At 39.5% G+C, this 22,307-nt stretch overlaps 1 protein-coding gene across 3 annotated transcripts in view; it reads right to left on the bottom strand.

Annotated features, from left to right (window-relative positions):
• Positions 1-22,307, bottom strand: part of LOC126175335 (protein melted) — a 256,862-nt gene that overhangs the window by 43,090 nt on the left and 191,465 nt on the right. For all 3 annotated transcript variants that reach the window (XM_049922055.1, XM_049922054.1, XM_049922056.1), the window contains 2 exons: positions 7,498-7,626; positions 7,168-7,410 (listed from right to left, as the gene is read on the bottom strand). In XM_049922055.1, coding sequence (XP_049778012.1) covers positions 7,168-7,410; positions 7,498-7,626 — 372 coding nt within the window. The remainder of the gene's footprint in view (positions 1-7,167; positions 7,411-7,497; positions 7,627-22,307) is intronic.

The following is a 22,307-nucleotide window of genomic DNA, read 5'->3' as shown; positions in this document are numbered from 1 at the left end:
GAAAAATGTGCAGAAGTTAATTCAGGAACCCATTCATGAAGTTTCTGTGGAACACTGAATTACATGCATAGACTTTGGTTAAAATTTGCAGAACAATGATTTTCTGAAGAAATTCACTAGAGAAAAATCTGTTGAAAGCATTGCCACTGCTTCAAATGACTCCACAGATACTGTGTGTGTGTGTAAAGGAAATGAATGTGGATAAAATTGCTGAAATAGCTGCACACCGTGAGGATGTAGCCTACAAAATGACATTCCTGCTCTAACTCTGCCTCACTCGGATTGAATCACATAATAACTCTATTGGACACACCTTAACACCTTAAGACAATGGAGAATGGGTGAAAGGTACTACTATACCACAGATTAAAACACAATTAAAATCACAGAGGAGCTACACCAATGCTACAGGTAAATGTGACCAGCTAACCACTTACAAAAAATGTGAGTGACCCAATCACCATCCTAAGATACTGAGTTTTTGGATACACTTAGTTCTTCAGAACAGGACATTTAAAAATCATTAAAAGTCATGTTTCGTTATCTTTTCCCTTCTCAACGTTGTCTTCCCTTTCCTATCTCCTCCCAAAAATTTATCAATATGAGGCACAACAGCCACCAGGCATACACTGCCTATGCTGGGCAGTTTGTCAATGTTACTTGTGGGAAGAAAAAACCCTCTTGTTTCTACTTTGCTCTGTGGTTAAAACGACGGCATTTTTTTTTTTATGAGGAATTCCAATAATGAAAATGGACATCAGTGATACATGACAGCATTGTTTTATAGCACAGTTTGGCTCGACATGGACAGGCATAGTTGTCATCAATGTTCTGACCAAGTATCATCTAACTGCCACAAGGCAGGATCACTTTATTTTGCACCAAGGCTTCAGACTTATGACATCTAAGGTGTACAATGAGTGGGAGAACTGTGCAGAGAAGGTGGAGGAGGTGCTTTTACACTTGACCCTCCAGCTGTCACTTTCGCTACTCTGTAGCAGGGTGTTATATTACTGCTTGATAATATTTTTTTTTTTGAGAAAAGAGAAATATCCATACTGAAAATGGATATGAATGGTACACACCTATACTATGAGTGAAGTACTGTTCTTGAAGAGGTCACTGCAAGTTGTTCTCTAATTGACACTAGAAGTAATTCTTGCACCATCATTCAGCATTCTGAAAATACTATCCATGTAAGTTGGATATTTGAGCAAAACTTCAAATGACTAAGTATGTTTAATTTTGTAATGGACAAAAAAAGTCTAGTTAAAATGTGCTTTGACATTTTCACCTGTAGTACTTACAGTTCAATCTGAAGAACATCAGCTGCCTTTGAAAGTTAACTTACATCAAGAAGTACTATCACCAAGAATTGCTAATATGCCTCAAGGGCAGAGTACAAGATTATGACCAGTATTTGTTCCTAAAGATTATGATCAGTATTTGTTACTACTTTCATTTGCATTCAGGGTCACAGGAAGCTGAATAATAATGCAAAGATAGATACAGTTGTCCAATGTAACCCTTTCAGGAAGTTAAGCTGGTAAAATTTACTTTCCATAACGTAGGGAATGTAAACAATTAAGGTTATCCACAGGAGACATAATGGTATTTCATTATTACCCACACACAGAATTTGGAAATTAGTTTGGGGATTATGCTTGAAGTATTGCTGAAAGCACAAGTAGTATGTGGCTTCCAAGAAACCATGCACTTTCTGAAGCAAAAAATGTTTTAAAGCTATCTGCATAGTATTTCTGATTTTGTGTGTAATGCTTTGAGATACCTGTGAATGACCATGCGGCAATTTGTGACTAGCTGCAGTTCGCCAGAATTGTGTCAGGAACAGATAACAAAATTCCACTGTCTTGCAGAAGGGCTGCTGATCATTGTCACAGAATAAATTACACTATCTGAAGTACCCAGAAAATATGGTCAGATGTCAATGTAACTTCGTACACCCACACACAATCAGCGGGTATGTAAATGATTAGAGTTGTAATTCTCTTTGCCAGATAGAATGGCCAACAGGGAGCATTAGTGTTGTTTCATGACCTGGTAGAGTGTCCAAGGGTGTGAATAGAGTCAGAAGTTGAGCAATCACTGTGGAGGACATGGAGACACCATGTATTTGTTTGGGACACCTGACAAAGTTTAAGAGCCTCATTACTGGTCTATATTTGGCCAGCTGGTGGAATTGTGCAATATCCAGATTTACAGGGCATTTGGAGGTAACAATGGCCTGATGAAATACTGCATGTGAACACGTGGGCAGGCATAGTTGTCATCAATGTTCTGACCGAGTATCGTCTAACTGCCACAAGGCAGGATCACTGTATTTTGCACCAAGCACACTGTAACACTTTTTGCTTCCATCTGAGAATAAGCAATGGACTACTTTCAACATTCTGTGTCACACTGTACCATTCTTCAGAGACTAGCAGCAGCCAGACTAGAGAATTACTGTCCCACCAGTAGGCCGCATTCGGAGTGGTGCTGTGAATGTGAAGCATGGACTGGTGACAAATAGTGTAGCACTGTGTTGTGCAATGAATTGTGGTTCTGTACTACCCAGATGTAGAGTATGGCAGTGACCTGCTGAGAAGTTCCATTCTTTCAATGTTTTGGAGAGGCACAATGGTACGACTTCTTGTATCATGGTGTGGGGAGCCATAGGGTATGATTTCAGGTCACAGCTGGTGGTGACTGACAGCACAATGTTATGTCATAGACATCCTGCATCTTCATGCATTACATCTCGTGCAACAGGACAATGCTCGTCAACATATGGCACATGTCTCAATGAACTGTCTGCGTGGTTGACATACTCCAGTGACCAGCAAGATCCTCAAAACTGTCCCCGATAAAATGTGTGGGACCAGCTTGGACGTTAACTCAGTCCCAGTGCCAATATCCTGGATATCAAGTATCAGTAACAACAGTTGTGGGGCAGCTTGGCTCAGGAAAGTTTAGAATGGCTTTATGACAATGTTCCCAACCAAATGAGTGCATACATCCAGGCCAGTGGGGGCGCAACTGCATACTAATAAGTGACCCATACTGCAAAGTTCTTTGCCAATTTGACTTGATTTTATTATCACTGAAATAACATCACATACCATCTAAATCTGTAAAGTTTACGTCTCCCTTCTTGGGGGGTTTCACGTTTTTTGTCGGGTAGTGTATTTAGTGGTAGCCACAGAAGACTCGAAACACATACAAACGAGAATCACTGTTCTTTTGGTATATCTAAAATAAGATTCTGTTCTGTTCTTGTTACTATTGTATTAGTAAGAGTCTTCAGTGGAGACATTGTGCAAACCATCTTTCAATCATGGAAAAATTGTCTCTCTGATGTTAAGCAATGGTACATTAAATGGATAATATTTTCTAGAAGATCACACATGTGTGTGACCGAATGGTATTTTCTAGAAGATCATATACCTGCAAAGATAAGAAATCTTCTGTCTTCAAGTCTGCTGCATTAGAGTTTGAGTTCCCACTACTTGGGAGTAAGATGGCTGCATTCTGGTTTTCAATATTAAGACTGGTTTGATGCAGCTCTTCACACTAAACTGACAATTCCTTGAGGCTTCAGGATATGTTCTATTGACCTAACCCCTCATTTAGTCAAGCTGTACCATAAATTTCCTTGCTCCCCATTTTGGATCAGTTCTTCATTAGTTACACAATCCTCCCATCTCACTTTCCCTGTTCATGCTAATGTTTATTGTCCCCACTTCACTTCTGTCCAAGGTTGTATGTCAGATAAATATTTTCAGAAGGGACTTTGCAAGACTACAGTTTAGATAAATATTTTCAGAAGGAACTTTGCAACACTACAGTTTATATTAGGTGTTAAAATATTTCTTGCTATTGCAATCTGTATCTTATATCCTCTCTACTTTAGCCATCTTCAAATATTTTGCTGCCCAAATGGCGCATCTCATTTACCACTTTAAAGTGTTTTCAGGAACTATCCATTCCATTCAACTGATTTTACAAGTCCTTTGATGTCTGAGAAAGAATGTCATTGGCAAATCACTAAGTTTTTATTTCTAATCCAGATCTTTATTTATCTTTCCTAATTTATCTTTGGTTTCCTTTACTGCTTGCTCAATTTACAGACTGAATGACATCAGGGTTAGGCTATAAACAGTCTCTCTCCCTTCTCAACTACTGCTTTCATGTCCTTTGACTCTTATAACTGCTTTCTGTATTTTATTTCTGCTTTAAGAATTTCAAAGAGTGTATTCCACTCAACATTTTGAAGAGCTTTCCCTTAATTTAAAAAATTATAAATGTCTTCACTTTGTGTCTATGCTGGCTGTATTTGTGTTCTCTATGTTGTTCACAGTAATTTATACACATTCCTATTTTATAATTTATTATTCAACTTACTCCTGTGTTACCTCCATTTGATTTTGTTTTGATTACCCTTTACTCCTATTCTTTCTGCCATTGCATATCACTAATTCTGCCATTTCTCTATGTTCTCTAATCTATCTTGTGGATTGTGGGATCCAACACACGATGCTCTGATTCATGGAGTGCTCCCACTGCCCCCTTCTCATTTTGATGATGGTATCCTCCAAGTATCCACCTGAAGAAGGGACTATTTTACCCAAGAGGATGCCATCACCATTAAACCACACAGAAGAGTCACATGTCCTCAGTATATATATAGGCTGAAGTTTTTTTTTTTTTTTTTTTTTTGATCTTTTTTTTTCAAGCTGTTCTCAGCAAGGGTATTTTATCTGTATTGTCGAAACATGAAGCCAATCCATGCAGCTACACCCATGATTAAGGGGAGGCAAGAATGAGAAGGAGGGGGGAAATGGAGGATATTTGCAGCGTATTAGTCAAGTTATTACATAATTCATGGTTATATTTTTGTAAGACTATGTAGTAAAATGAGAGGGCAAAACAGTTGTTCAAAGTTGCAATTTAAAAATTTTATTGACATTCATTCCCATTCTTGAGAAACAGCTGCACAAAAGCCCTGAAAGAGGATATGTGGTGAATGCAGTTTGTCTCTCTAATGCATCTCAGATATGCTTTGTACATTTCAGATGCAAGTTACCAACCGGCATCTTTCTACAATGCCACTGAGGTTCTATTACGACATACTGGATTAGTGAATAAAAGTTCATAGTGTTTTTCCATTAGTTTAATAAACACAATGGATACTCATAACAGAGACTTTAGTCATCAGTAATACATTCTCCTTCACTATTTACCTGAGTCTGCGAAAGCTGGGGTAACTATTCGATTCTGCAGCTGTAGAAATCACATGGTTTTTAGGCAAAGAAATTGTCGAGCCTGTTCAGAATGCATTTTCTTCTGGAAAGGAAGTTCCTTGATGATTGTTTGATAGAGTGTGGAAAAAGTGAAAATCTGAGGGCGCAGGTTCATGCAAAAAAGGTGGGTGTGGAATGACACCCCAACCGAATTCCTGTGTGGTGTTTTTGGACCATGTAGCAAAATGCAGGTGGGCATTATTATCATGGAATAGTAACACTTCATGCAGTCTTCCTGGTCATTGTTCTTTGACTGTATCTGCAAGGCATCTCAGCTGTTGACAATAAATGTCAGCAGTGAAGGTTATCCCTCAGGAAGGAATTCATAGTACACAACACTGCAGCTGTTCCACCAGATGCGTAACATTATCTTTTGTGGATGAATGAAGGTCTTTGTATGAAGAGTTGCTGCCATTTTCCATCACCAGTAAAGATACTGGACAGGAATGGTCGGTATTGTTCACGAGCCAATTGATAATGAGCTAGCAGAGAAGCACTGGTTTCTGTGATTCCTGCTTAAGAGTATGCAATAGCCATATACCTGATTTTTGAACCTCCCCCACTGCATGTAAATGTCTCACGATGGTGGAATGGTCACAATTTATCACATCTGTCATTTCTCGAGTTCACTGATTTGGATCATTGTGGATTAATGCATGTAAATGATCTTCATCAAACCCCAAAGGTCATCCTGAACATGGAGAGTCACTAATGTCAGAACGATCTTCCTTAAAATGAGAAACCCATTTCCTTGCCATGCTCTGTCCAATGGCATCACCCCATGCACAATGCAAATATTTCTGGCTGCCTCCACTTCTGTCATCCCTGTACTGAACTCAAACAGAAAAATATATCAGAAAGGTTATGATTTCCCCACTAGGCACTCCACTTTCTGGCGTCCACAGCTCCACTCATTATCTCCAAATGACAATACATAAATTCAAATAGCACAGTGAACCACAAACAAAAAAGACATGCAATAAATAAACCCATGGCCACCCAAATACCAACATGCAAAACAAAAATGCTGCAAACTTCTGCACCAACCTAATACTTTCCACCTACATAAATTTGGAAAAAAAAGAAAGAATTATGTTGTACACTAGAACTGAAGTGAGATTCATCTGTGAGGAATACATTCCTCCATTCTGGATCCAATGTCAAGGATCCTGATCACAACATCGCTTGATGTCTGGTGTACAAATCAATTGCTCTGAGCACGTGATACATACTCTGACAGGGAAACTGCAATTTCTTAGGTAGCAGCAAACTAAACACAATTTTCTTGGAATCAGCATTACAACCCACTATGCAGCTACGGTCAGATATTGATCCTAATGTGGAGAAGTACTTTTGATTGACCTTATGTTAGCCTACAACAAATGCTTTCTGTGCCTTGAAATTGATGCCGATGACTTGAAATAACAATGTGTGGAAAACTCTACGATACTGAGACAGTGGTCTGAGTCAGACTTGCTTCAAGATGTTCACAGATTACAGTTTAATTAATTGCGAGGTGGCCGACATGACAGATATCACATTCTCTACAACGAAAAAATTTTGACTGTGCTGAGTCCTTGAAAAAATTTGCAGCTTTAACATCTCACTGTTTTTAGCACCAATAGTGAAAGCTTTGAATTCCTACACAAAAAATCAAATTGTTTTTAAGTTTCCAGAGTAAATAGGATACAGAAAATGCAATGTGTTATTTAATAAATGTACACTGGCTGAAACAGCAAACTGTGTTTAATTTCTTATTTGTTATCACAATAATCATCTACCTCACAGCAATATCCACTTCAAGAAGGGAGAAATTTAAGTCTAATCTCATAAGCAAGTAAGTCATTTAAATATAACTGCATACCGAGCCTTTGTAGGAAAGATGTGCTCCAGAAAGTGTGAAATATCGCGTCCTCCACCTTCTGAAAATTTTCCAGCGACCTTTCTTTTCTTTTAACTGTCCTTCAATAACTGGCTGGCTGTCTTGAAGGAAACCCACTGCTCTCTCTGGATGGTTGCATAGAAAACAACCCCACTGTCCTCCAGAACATTCAAATACATCAAAGAAACCACTATGCCTGAGTTCATTCAATAACGCATCTTGATCCTAGAGAAACAAAAAGTTAAAATGCCAAGCATATTTAAAATCAAGTTAGTAGAAAAATACAAGAAATAGAAAACTTTTACATTTTACCTTTGAACATGGAAAAGCAGATGTGACTAGTGTCAAAAATGTCTTATTCTCGCACTTCAGAATGTCCCAACAGTTTTTCAGACTACTGACAGAAGAATCACGTGAACTGAGTGCTGAATCGGAGCGTGCCTAGAAGAAAAAAGCACATAGAAATAATTACTTTCATTGTTGAACTTCTTTGTTTCTTTCATGACACTGTGGCATATATACACTGAAAAGCCAAAAGATTGTGACCACCTGCTTAATAGCTTGTTTGTCTGTCTTTGGAATGAACATCACTGATACTGCATATGAGGGATCTGACAGTTTGTTGGTAGGTTTGTGGAGGTAAGTGGCATTAGATGCCTATGCACAAGTCATGTAATTCATGTAAACAACGGCCCGCTGATTAGCGTACACTGTGATGGCCCAATAGCGACTCAGATGGGTTCGATAGGATTTACATCAAGCGAATTAGGTCACCAAGACATCAACATGAGTTCACTATAATGCTCCTCAAACCACTGTAACACAATTCTGGCCCTGAGACACAGACAATTATACTGATGAAAGATGACATCGTCACCGAGAAAGACATCAAGCATGAAGAGATGCAGATAGTTTGCAGCTGTCAGTGTGTCTTCGATTACTACCACAGATCCCATGCAAGCACAGGAAAATGTGTGCTACAGCACAATACTACTCCCACCAGCCTGTTACTGTGGTGCACTGCACATTTTGAGACTCCATTCACCACGATGACAGCATTTGTGGAGACGATCATCAACCTAGTGTAGCGAAAATGTGTTTTATTCAATGAGTCAACATGTTTCCATTGATCAACAGTTGAATTCCAATGGTCCCATGCCCATTGCAATTGTAATTGACAATGTTGTTGTGTCAACATGTGAACACATAGGGACATTCAACCGTGGAACTCCATTTTCACTAATGTACGATGAACGATGTGGTGCAAAACACTCACGCATGCACCAGGAATTTGCTCTTTTTGCAGAGATGGCACAGAACAGATCACCCTCTACCCTATTTTACAGAGCAGATAAGCCTGCAAACCCCATGTTCTGTGAAGAGTCATGGATGTCAAACCATTTAGTACCTAGTGGTAGTTTCAATGTCCTTCTACCTCTTTCTATAGATGCTCATTACAGCTGCACGTGAACATTTGACCAGCTTCACTTTTTTTGAGATATCGTTCACAGGCACTGCATATTAATAATCTGACATTTGTCAGAGTCATTTATCTCAGTGTATTTTCCCATTTGCAGCCCATATTTTTGCTACGGTGACCCCCATCTGTGTCTTCTCTGCTTACATACTTTTGTTATCACCTAAACTGCCTGCAACGTCACCAGGCAGCATCCAATGTTACAGTGGCTTATCAGTGTATATTATTACACAGACTGACATTTTCAGCATGTTATTGACTAGGGCCAGTTGTAAACAGAAATATTTTGTGATTCTTGAAATTTTCCCAGGGTAAAGAGTATTTCAAGAAGTTTTGGGATTGCAGCTAGATGACATCCAGTTCATGCCACAATGTTTCAGCTGACAGCCATTCAGCCACCTTCAGGTGAGTGTTTTCCATTGGAGACTGCTAGTTCACATCAGTAACTTTGTACCAAAAATTTGTGCAGAGATACCCAAGGGCTGTGTTATGCAAGCTATGAGAAGATCCTCACATCATGGATAAGTGGTAACACCACTGTGCTGTTTCCACATGAGATCTAAGACCAGAAGATTTACAGCTTGATGAGCGAATCAATGTTCCAGAAGATTTATAAAGACACCACAGATAGAGAAAAAGAAAAACATCAGCATTGCTGAATTCTTCTTCCATTTTGCAAGAAGCTGAATTAAGACCTCACAGCTCTGTTCAATTGAAGTTACATGGTCTTCCCAATATACACAAAGGTCTTCCATTATGTCCTATTGTGTGGTGTTGCGACATACAACTTCGACATCCTGTGTCTTTACTGAGACCTTCTGTGGCGAAGTGCTAGCATCATATTTGAAGCTCTGTTGACTTTATTAATAAACTAAAGTTGCTTTGACTCAGGAAGTTGGACTTACTAGTAAGCTTTGATGTCAACTCACTCTTCACTAGGGTATGATTAATCAATCTGTTGCCACTCATCAGCAGTAAGTTCAAAATCGATATAACAGCACTGTTTCATCATGGTCTTCCCTCAACCTATTTTTTATTCATCAGCAAATATTTTGAGCAAATTGACAATGTTGAATGGTTGTAAGCTGCAATATTGTGGCAAGAAGTCGACGTCATCCTGCTGCAATTCCAGAAATTAATGGAATAAGAAATATTTTACTTTTTAAGAAGAGAACTTTATTTTTCAACATGATCATCACCACAGTTTGGGAAACTATCCCTCCACCACCTCACAGTTGTTGTTAATCCTTTTCTATGACTTTTTTTATCTGCTGAGTGCCCAAGTGTTTAGCATGAATCGTACCTCCTTGCATTGCAACGATAAATTTTCAAATTATCCTTCAGTTTTCAAAAAACCTGAAAAATGCTAGATGTTAGGTCCAGCCTCTTATCGGCATCAGTCAAGCAGGTTGCAACCTAAATCAGTACAAAAGTATGAAGTACCAAGGGAGAAAAATAATTTGTCTTTTCATCATGAAGTGTTGCAACATAGCCCCATTTGACAATTGTGGCTAAGTTGTTTGACATTTTGGAATCACCTATGCAGATACTTTACAGAACTACAACTGGTGAACTACAACTGGTGATTGATTATTTCATATGTAAATTCATAACTGGTGTTGAGGTTCAGTATGCCAAGCAGACATGTCTACAATGACGTTTCTTACACTGATGAAATTGTGGCGCTGGCTAAGGCTTGGGTCATTTTCCAGTGTGTTTACTCTTTCCATACTGTGGCTTCATTATCATCTATCACATGGCCCTGGGCAGTACTTCCAAAATAGCTGACATTAATGTTTTGTTTCTACAGTGTACTGTTATTGAATTCCTTGCCAACTGGGGAAAATGCACTGCTGAAATTCACCTCAGACTTTAATGTGCCTATGAAGAAGTCTAAAAGGGCACCAGCAGAGATGGTTGAAACATTTCAAATAGTAAACACGAGTACCCATGATAAGCCCCGTAGTGGTTGCCCTCGTACTGCCCCCATGGACGGCAAAGAGGAAAAATTCTGATTGATTTTCTTGAACCTGGGTAAACCATGCAGACTGCGTACTATATTCAGACACTTTTTAGTTCTGTTGGGCATTACATGATAAATGACCTGGGAAGAAGATCATCTGCAACAGGATAATGCACATCATCACACAGCTCGTGTCACTTTGGAGGAGGTTGGGATATTTGGGTGGGAAAGTCTTCCACATCCTGCCTGAAGTCACAGCTTTGCACACTCCGCTACCATCTTTTCGATTCTGATAAGGAGTAGGTGTGAGACCAAAGCTAAGAGATGATGGAGGATTTTGGGCAAGCAGTGTCTCATTGTGTTTGGGAACCTAGAATGGAATTCTGTCATAAGAGTATTTTCAAACTTGCAGAACAATGGGAATAATGTGTAGAAAGAAATGGAGACTATGTTGAGTAGTGGCAGAAAGTATATTAAGAAAATGTACTCAGGTTGCCTAAAAACATTAGTATGAAACATCTTGAAAATTGTTGCTCATTACTTTCGGTATAGCACTTTTTTATGCTCAGTTGTTATATTTAACTTATTTAACTTTCTGCATGTGCGCGTGCGCGCACACACACACACACACACACACACACACACACACACACACACACACAGAGAGAGAGAGAGAGAGAGAGAGAGAGAGAGAGAGAGAGAGTGAGTTTGGTCAATAGTACAATTCCTACCTACCATACCTGCTAATGAGCTGACTTGGCACCTGATTTCTTCTTTGACTGCTATTTATAATTACATGTACTCTTATGCACATGCTTCCATACAATTTAAGACAATATAAAATGACTCACAATGACAATAGATCACGTAGGTTTTGTCCATCAACAGTTGCCACAAGCTTCTCATTCGCATGGTTGTATCTATTGGCACTGTTACATTTTTCTATTATTCTCTCACGTTAAACCTTATGTATCATGTTAGGGTCTCTACTTGTATGTTTATGTTGAATAAGAGACTGACTAACAGATGTGTTTATTATTGGACTCCATTCCTTGATTCCTGACTATCAGTACTTATTTTATCCTTAAAGAGCCTAGCTTTGATTAGCTCAGAGGTATGACCATATCCCAATGAGCACCTATAACATTGACAATTTCATGATTTTATAGGGCTGCACTCCAAGATCAGAAGCACCCAAGATGTATTGTACTAAATGATTGCAAATGCTATATCAATATTACAAGTTAAATCACCAAATACAATATTGTTTCTTTTTTGACAGTTACCATCCACACCTTGGCCTGCTCGTTCTCAAGACATCAATCCCCTAGGCTTTTGGTTATGGGGACACTTGAAGGAATTGGTCTACACTACACCAATCAAAGGTGCACAGACACTACAAGTTCGCGTTTTCAATGCGTCCCAGCAGGTACAACAACACCCGAGTACACTTCAAAGGGTGCATTGTTCCTGACGCTGAAGGGCAGAGGGGTGCATTGTTGTGAATGGGTGCCATGTTGAACACCTGGAAAAGGCATGTTTATTGCAGAAAATATGCATTTCCAGACACTTATTTTTCTTGTCCCGATGAGTACTGCCACCTCACAAAGTATTCGACACTTGTTTTTGAAGACCCTGTATAATTTCAGCACTCTAATATTGTCTAGACTCTGGATCCCTCATTTATCATTCCACAATTTCATTTTTTCTGTTTCTCTTTGGCTTGTTGGTGTGACTCTCGTTTTAGTACTGCCTTTTAAACGACGACTGTTATCATCCAGAATTGAGACAAAAGTACCTTTTCAAAATAATTTACATTAATTTCAACAGATCTCTACATTCTCTGAGACTACTTACTGACACTTTTTATCGCAAGAGTATTCAGGGCACATTCATCATCATATGCCTGCAGCAACGCTACACCTGAAGAAAGTGATTATCTCAAAACAACTCTTCACTCTTACCTCTGTACTAGTCCAGATGATAGAGACAATGTTTCCATTTCATATGAACAAAGTCTATGATGACTACACTGACCAGTTACTAACATGAATAAAAAAATCTTGATATTTAATTTGACTCCCCCCCCCCCCCCCCCCCACACACACACACACAAATTACAAGTCAGACAAAAGTGTTTTTGATATAATGTGAAACTGAAGCTTTTATGTGTGAGGCTGAAGTTTATATGTATTAATCCCATGACCTAACTTGGACATTAACTTCAATTGTTAGTCCGTCCTGTCAGAAAAGATGCTGAACTGATACTTCAGTTTGTACTGATTTTTACAGCAATTAGCCAACTTTACCACTGGTGTTTTGAAGAACAACATTTTCACCTTTTGACCGTCATCTTCATTTCAGGTATCATGACTGCAACTTTCACCATTTGGTCATTTTCAAGTTGAAGACTTCATGCCTATTGTATAGTCACACTGTTCAAGCAATGACATCCAAATAAATTTCTGCTTAATTTTCAGAAAACTAGTGTATTACTATACACAATTTCATATTACAATGGCAACTTACTGAGCTGGTGTAGTCAGAGTGTGGAGTTGGTGCAGAAATGTTGTCATATTTCACTGCTTGAACTGTACTGACTATGATGTGAGATGTTTATGTATGCAAGATATATGTATCAGCATGAAATCCTCCATCTGAAAATGATCATACAGTCAGAATAGCTTATGTGGTGAAATAAAGTAGACATTCGTGCTGCTGTAAAAAGAGCGATGCACCAAGCATTCAACCACTACCACCATCATACCCTGGCAAAAGATCTTGCTGAAAACCCAAGGAAATTCTGGTCTTACGTAAAATTGGTAAGCGGGTCGAAGGCTTCCATCCAGTCACTCACTGATCAGTCTGGCCCGCCAACGGAAGACAGCAAAATGAAAAAGCTGAAATTTTAAATTTAGCATTTGAGAAATCTTTCACGGAGGAGGATTGTACAAACATACTGCCGTTTGAGTCTCGTACAGATTCCCATATGGAAGACATAGCGATAGACATCCCTGGGGTTGTGAAGCAGCTGAATGGGTTGAAAATAAATAAATCGCCAGGTTCTGATGGGATTCCAATTCGGTTTTACAGAGAGTACTCTACTGTATTGGCTCCTTACTTAGCTTGCATTTATCGCGAATCTCTTGCCCAACGTAAAGTCCCAAGTGACTGGAAAAAAGCGCACGTGGCGCCTGTATATAAGAAGGGTAGAAGGACGGATCCTCAAAATTACAGACCAATATCCTTAACATCGGTTTGTTGCAGGATTCTTGAACATATTCTCAGTTCGAATATAATAAATTTCCTTGAGACAGAGAAGTTGCTGTCCATGCATCAGCACAGCTTTAGAAAGCATTGCTCCTGCGAAACACAACTCGCCCTTTTTTTCACGATATCTTGCGAACCATGGATGAAGGGTATTAGACGGATGCCATATTCCTTGACTTCCGGAAAGTGTTTGACTCGGTGCCCCACTGCAGACTCCTAACTAAGGTATAAGCATATGGGATTGGTTCCCAAATATGTGAGTGGCTCAAAGACTTCTTAAGTAATGGAATGCAGCACATTGTCCTCGATGGTGAGTGTTCATCGGAGGTGAGGGTATCGTCTGGAGTGCCCCAGGGAAGTGTGGTAGGTCTGCTGTTGTTTTCTATCTACATAAATGATCTTTTGGATAGGGTGAAAAGTAATGTGTGGCTGTTTGCTGATGATGTTGTGGTGTACGGGAAGATGACTTGGAGAGGATTTGTGATTGGTGTAAAGAATGGCAGCTAACTCTAAATATAGATAAATGTAAATTAATGCAGATGAATAGGAAAAAGAATCCTGTAATGTTTAAATACTCCATTAGTAGTGTAGCGCTTGACACAGTCGCGTCAGTTAAATATTTGGGAGTAACATTGCAGAGCGATATGAAGTGGGACAAGCATGTAATGGCAGTTGTGGGGAAGGTCGTCTTCGGTTCATTGGTAGAATTTTGGGAAGATGTGGTTCATTTGTAAAGGAGACCGCTTATAAAACACTAATACGACCTATTCTTGAGTACTGCTCGAGCGTTTGGGATCCCTATCATGTCGGATTGAGGGAGGACATAGAAGCAATTCAGAGGCGGGTTGCTAGATTTGTTACTGGTAGTTTGATCATTACGCGAGTGTTACGGAAATGCTTCAGGAACTTGGGTGGGAGTCTCTAGAGGAAAGGAGGCGTTCTTTTCGTGAATCGCTGCTGAGGAAATTTAGAGAACCAGCATTTGAGGCTGACTGCAGTACAATTTTACTGCCGCCAACTTACATTTTGTGAAAAGACCACAAAGATAAGATAGGGGAGATTAGGGCTCGTACAGAGGCATATAGGCAGTCGTTTTTCCCTCGTTCTGTTTGGGAGTGGAACGGGGAGAGAAGATGCTAGTTGTGGTACGAGGTACCCTCCGCCATGCACCATATGGTGGATTGCGAAGTATGTATGTAGATGTAGATGCAGATAAAGGTGAAAATGATGTTCTTCAAAATGCCCTACATGACTATGAACCTTGTTCAAGAAAATATTACTTGTAATGTTTATTAAAGATGAGGAACATCACTTACCAACAGTGCTAACATTAGTAGCTGGTGTGATGGTGTCAGATACACAAATTTAAAAACTATGTTGAATCTCAGTATTTTCAAAAATTCAAAAGTATAAAAAGGGCAAGAAAAGACACTGTGGCTTCCCGACTTGTACCACAAGGCTGAGTGCCTGCCAAATGGATCAGGAGTGCATTACACACTGAGGTGGCTACAAGAATAGCTGATTCTGAATGGAATACACAGAATAGTTTTTTTTAGAATTGGGCACTCTCCATCCAGTAAGTGATAAACATTGCTGTAGATGGCTCCAAGATACTCATATCAGAGCTAATGAAATACCACAAATAGATGAAAATATCAAGTTATTAATGATAAATAGTGCCCAAGTTTGGGGCACACATAATACTCAGCACCAAGAGTCGATTAAAGGCAGAAATTTATAACTGCAAATTTTTACCGCAAATCTCAGTGGTTGCCAAGAAGCCATATTTCAAGGAACTGAAGATGGCAGTACACAATAGTCTTAAATGACTTATGTTGGAAACTGAGTCTGCATGCGAAATGATCTACGCACAAATTAAATCACAAAATAATTGTAGTTGGAGCCTTCTATTGGTCACCAGTGTAAGCTGCAGAAACTATTGATAATTTCAGAGAAAATTTTGTTACTTAGTATGTATGTTTCCAAGTCATGCTGTAATTTCTGCAGATTTTAATTATTTCACAACTGACTGAGAAAACTTTAACATAATAAACAGCGAACAAGAGAAAACCTGCAAACGGTTATAACAGTTTTACCTGGATATTACCTAGAATGGTCTGGCACACTAGCCATGATGGAAATACACTATGCTTATTGGAAATAAACTGGTCTTACCTGTTTCAGGATGTTCACATAGAGCCTGGAATCAGGTAAAAAAGGCTAGAAAAACAAGTAGGAAAATCTTCATGACCAGAAAAATGGCTAAGGAGGAAGTTATCTAATTTTTTGCAGACAGGAGTTAGAATCATTTAATTCAAAAAGGAAGGGCGGAATACTAGAGTTTAAATCGAGGTCATTAGAGACTGAGCACAAGCTTGGATTGTTTAAGGATGGCGAAGGAAATTGGCCATGAATCATTCTTCTGACATTTGCCTTACACAATTTAGAGAACCATGAAAAACCTAAATCTGGATGGTCGGACGTGGATTTGAACCACCATCCTCCCGAACGCAAGTCCAATGTGCTAACTTGTGCATCACCTCGCTTGCTACTTTGATTCAGGAAGTGATCAAAACCACTGACCAAGCTCTACAAAGATGTTCATAGCAGATTTGTTGAAGAGATGGATGGATCTCCGTACTACAGGGAAAATAAACTGAAGCATCTTAGAAAACAGCAAATACTGTACAAACATATAAAAGAAGCAGAATATGCAGATAGGCAGATGAAAACTGAAAAGTATTCATCTACCAAATGTCAGTGCATGAGGCCTACAGTAATTGCAATACCAAAATATCTTATCAGAATGCCTGTCTCAAAATCTTGGGGAACTGTAATCATGTGTCAAGGCTATCAGTGGCACAAAAATCAATGTCCGTACACTTTCAGTCAAAACTGGAACCAGAATAGAATTATGCCTTCAGATGATCCTTCAGATTTGAAAATCAAATACTTTTGCCATCTTTCAATACCTATGCTGCTGCTGATGCTAAGATTAGTAACAACGCTGACTTCAATGGCCATTTCACAATCTAGGCCACCTGAATCTTCCACTTCATCACCAGCTTTTCTGAACAGTGCAGATGGGGATGTTGTTGTTGTTGTTGTTGTGGTCTTCAGTCCTGAGACTGGTTTGATGCAGCTCTCCATGCTACTCTATCCTGTGCAAGCTTTATCATCTCCCAGTACCTACTGCAACCTACATCCTTCTGAATCTGCTTAGTGTATTCATCTCTTGGTCTCCCCCTACGAATTTACCCTCCACGCTGCCCTCCAATACTAAATTGGTGATCCCTTGATGCCTCAGAACATGTCCTACCAAACGATCCCTTCTTCTGGTCAAGTTGTGCCACAAACTCCTATTCTCCCCAATCCTATTCAGTACCTCCTCATTAGTTATGTGATCTACCCATCTAATCTTCAGCATACTTCTGTAGCACCACATTTTGAAAGCTTCTATTCTCTTCTTGTCCAAACTATTTACCGTCCATGTTTCACTTCCATACATGGCTACACTCCATACAAATACTTTCAGAAATGACTTCCTGACACTTAAATCTATACTCGATGTTAACAAATTTCTCTTCTTCAGAAACGCTTTCCTTGCCATTGCCAGTCTACATTTTATATCCTCTCTACTTCGACCATCATCAGTTATTTTGCTCCCCAAATAGCAAAACTCCTTTACTACTTTAAGTGTCTCATTTCCTAATCTAATACCCTCAACATCACCCGACTTAATTCGACTACATTCCATTATCCTCGTTTTGCTTTTGTTGATGTTCATCTTATATCCTCCCTTCAAGACACCATCCTCTCCATTCAACTGCTCTTCCAAGTCCTTTGCTGTCTCTGACAGAATTACAATGTCATCGGCGAACCTCAAAGTTTTTATTTCTTCTCCATGTATTTTAATACCTACTCCGAATTTTTCTTTTGTTTCCTTTACTGCTTGCTCAATATACAGATTGAATAACATCGGGGAGAGGCTACAACCCTGTCTTACTCCCTTCTCAACCACTGCTTCCCTTTCATGTCCCTCGACTCTCGTAACTGCCATCTGCTTTCTGTACAAATTGTAAATAGCCTTTCGCTCCCTGTATTTTACCCTTGCCACCTTTAGAATTTGAAAGAGAGTATTCCAGTCAACATTGTCAAAAGCTTTCTCTAAGTCTACAAATGCTAGAAACATAGGTTTGCCTTTCCTTAATCTTTCTTCTAAGATAAGTCGTAAGGTCAGTATTGCTTCACGTGTTGCAGTATTTCTATGGAATCCAAACTGATCTTCCCCGAGGTCGGCTTCTACCAGTTTTTCCATTCGTCTGTAAAGAATTCGTGTTAGTATTTTGCAGCTGTGGCTTATTAAACTGATTGTTCGGTAATTCTCACATCTGTCAACACCTGCCTTCTTTGGGATTGGAATTATTATATTCTTCTTGAAGTCTGAGGGTATTTCGCCTGTCTCATACATCTTGCTCACCAGATGGTAGAGTTTTGTCAGGACTGGCTCTCCCAAGGCCGTCAGTAGTTCCAATGGAATGTTGTCTACTCCGGGGGCCTTGTTTCGACTCAGGTCTTTCAGTGCTCTGTCAAACTCTTCACGCAGTATCGTATCTCCCATTTCATCTTCATCTACATCCTCTTCCATTTCCATAATATTGTCCTCAAGTACATCGCCCTTGTATAGACCCTCTATATACTCCTTCCACCTTTCGGCTTTCCCTTCTTTGCTTAGAACTGGGTTTCCATCTGAGCTCTTGATATTCATACAAGTGGTTCTCTTTTCTCCAAAGGTCTCTTTAATTTTCCTGTAGGCAGTATCTATCTTACCCGTAGTGAGATAAGCCTCTACATCCTTACATTTTTCCTCTAGCCATCCCTGATTAGCCATTTTGCACTTCTTGTCGATCTCATTTTTGAGACATTTGTATTCCTTTTTGCCTGCTTCATTTACTGCATTTTTATATTTTCTCCTTTCGTCAATTAAATTCAGTATTTCTTCTGTTACCCAAGGATTTCTACTAGCCCTCGTCTTTTTACCTACTTGATCCTCTGTTGCCTTCACTACTTCATCCCTCAAAGCTACCCATTCTTCTTCTACTGTATTTCTTTCCCCCATTCCTGTCAATTGTTCCCTTATGCTCTCCCTGAAACTCTGTACAACCTCTGGTTCTTTCAGTTTATCCAGGTCCCATCTCCTTAAATTCCCACCTTTTTGCAGTTTCTTCAGTTTTAATCTACAGGTCATAACCAATAGATTGTGGTCAGAGTCCACTTCTGCCCCTGGAAATGTCTTACAATTTAAAACCTGGTTCCTAAATCTCTGTCTTACCATTATATAATCTATCTGATACCTTTTAATATCTCCAGGGTTCTTCCATGTATACAACCTTCTATCATGATTCTTAAACCAAGTGTTAGCTATGATTAAGTTGTGCTCTGTGCAAAATTCTACTAGGCGGCTTCCTCTTTCATTTCTTAGCCCCAATCCATATTCACCTACTACATTTCCTTCTCTCCCTTTTCCTACACTCGAATTCCAGTCACCCATGACTATCAAATTTTCGTCTCCCTTCACTATCTGAATAATTTCTTTTATTTCATCATACATTTCTTCAATTTCTTCGTCATCTGCAGAGCTAGTTGGCATATAAACTTGTACTACTGTAGTAGGTGTGGGCTTCGTATCTATCTTGGCCACAATAATGCGTTCACTATGCTGTTTGTAGTAGCTTACCCGCGTTCCTATTTTCCTATTCATTATTAAACCTACTCCTGCATTACCCCTATTTGACTTTGTGTTTATAACCCTGTAGTCACCTGACCAGAAGTCTTGTTCCTCCTGCCATCGAACTTCACTAATTCCCACTATATCTAACTTTAACCTATCCATTTCCCTTTTCAAATTTTCTAACCTACCTGCCCGATTAAGGGATCTGACATTCCACGCTCCAATCCATAGAACGCCAGTTTTCTTTCTGCTGATAACGACATCCTCTTGAGTAGTCCCCGCCCGGAGATCCGAATGGGGGACTATTTTACCTCCGGAATATTTTACCCAAGAGGACGCCATTATCATTTAATCATACAGTAAAGCTGCATACCCTCGGGAAAAATTACGGCCGTAGTTTCCCCTTGCTTTCAGCCGTTCGCAGTACCAGCACAGCAAGGCCGTTTTGGTTATTGTTACAAGGCCAGATCAGTCAATCATCCAGACTGTTGCCCTTGCAACTACTGAAAAGGCTGCTGCCCCTCTTCAGGAACCACACGTTTGTCTGGCCTCTCAACAGATACCCCTCCGTTGTGGTTGTACCTACGGTACAGCTATCTGTATCGCTGAGGCATGCAAGCCTCCCCACCAACAGCAAGGTCCATGGTTCATGGGGGGAAGCAGATGGGGATAATCCTTACAAAACATTCTCTGCTCCCAAAATTATGCCAGTCTTAACCTATGAGTGTCCCTACATTCTAGACCCAAAATTTTTGCCCTCTCTATCCTATTGCCTCCTCCTAATTGACATCCCCTCATCCATACTGTTCTGCTCTCTGCCATCACACCCATCAGTCTTTTCCTCTTCTCTCCTGCTTTCCTTTTCTGCTCCCCACCTTCCCCTCTATCACAGCATCCAGATGTGGTGTCTGTCAGCCTTGTCTTGCCACCTTCTGGCTCCTGCATGCTCCACTCTTGTTTCACCCCACCCTGTTATCTCTCCCCCCTTCCTGCCTGACTCCAGAATGCCACTTTCATTCAACGTGACAGTTGGAGTCTGGCCAGAGATAGTGGTCATGTGTATGTGGGTTGCACTTGCTTTCTTCTCTGAAGAAGGCTTTACCTGAAAGCTCTGTGTGTAACAGTCCTTTCATCAAGCCTATCTGTAATTCAATGTGTCATCTTTACAGTGAGTAGCAAACTGTCCTTTTCATAATAATGTTAATCACAACTAGAGTCAGTCGGTCAGTCAACTAGATTCATACAAATATTTAGGAGTAACAGTGTACATATATAAGAAGTGTAAGGATCATGTATGTTCACGTATAAAGAAAGCAAACAGCAGGTTACAATTCATTTGTAGGATTCTGGGAATTGTAGCGAGATGTATACAAAACACTTACACAACTTGTACTTGAATACTGCTCAAGTATATTAGTTTTGCTTTAATGGCATACACTGAAGATATATCACAGGGTGGTGCAAATGGCCAAAGGTTAATTTGAATGCCAAGGAGTGAAACAAAAATTTTAGAGCCACACACTCGAAGAAAGATGCTGTCCATTTTGCAAGAAACTATTAATATTCTATTTCAAAGAGACAAAATTAAGCAAAGACCGGCTTACACAAAGGTGTAGAAGTGGTAATTCTTCTCACACTCCATCCGTAAATGGAAAGGGAAGAAACCTTAATGTCAGATGCAATGAAAAGTACAGAGAATCCATTATGACTACGGAACATCAAACGTCTCCAAGGACACTAACAACCTTGTAGTTGGTGTTAATACTGTAACTAGTAATGGTTTGCTGGAGGCCAATGATTTGTGTACAGAAGAAATGCTGTAAAACTTAAGAACAATGCCACAGTTCTAAGACAATAACCAATTTTGTATGACAACATCTCAGCCTACTGTGCTAAATGCTTATTATCTGAGACCTATTAGCTCTCATTTAATCAGTGTGACTCTTCTACTTATCAGAACTCTCTACTGTGACTAAGAATGATTCTGATTTCCTAAGTACTAGAATCTCATATATATATATATATACCTAAAAACAAAGATGATGTGACTTACCAAATGAAAGTGCTGGCAGGTCGACAGACACACAAACTAACACAAACATACACACAAAATTCAAGCTTTCGCAACAAACTGTTGCCTCATCAGGAAAGAGGGAAGGAGAGGGAAAGACGAAAGGATGTGGGTTTTAAGGGAGAGGGTAAGGAGTCATTCCAGTCCCGGGAGCGGAAAGACTTACCTTAGGGGGAAAAAAGGACGGGTATACACTCGCGCGCGCACACACACACATATCCATCCACAATGTGGAGCTTGAATTTTGTGTGTATGTTTGTGTTAGTTTCTGTGTCTGTTGACCTGCCAGCACTTTCATTTGGTAAGTCACATCATCTTCGTTTTTAGGTATATTTTTCCTTCGTGGAATGTTTCCTTCTATTATAACTATATATATATATATATAGATTAGCAAACCTGGCAATGCTCTGCAATTGCTAAATAAGTACGGGAATTGGGAAATTAGATATGTATCCTAGTTTGGGGCATCCCTGTGATTTGTGTCAGAACACAAATTTCAGCTCCTCATTGTAATTTCGTTCACTTTGACAGTGTGGAACTCAAAATTATAATAAATCAAATACAAACTGAATGGAAAAGAATTCTTCTTCCTTTTGTACACAATACTCTT

Source organism: Schistocerca cancellata, chromosome 3 (genome assembly GCF_023864275.1).
Source record: "Schistocerca cancellata isolate TAMUIC-IGC-003103 chromosome 3, iqSchCanc2.1, whole genome shotgun sequence".
NCBI lineage: Eukaryota > Metazoa > Arthropoda > Insecta > Orthoptera > Acrididae > Schistocerca > Schistocerca cancellata.
Note: the sequence above shows the minus strand (reverse complement) of the source record. Positions and strands in the feature narration are given on the sequence as shown.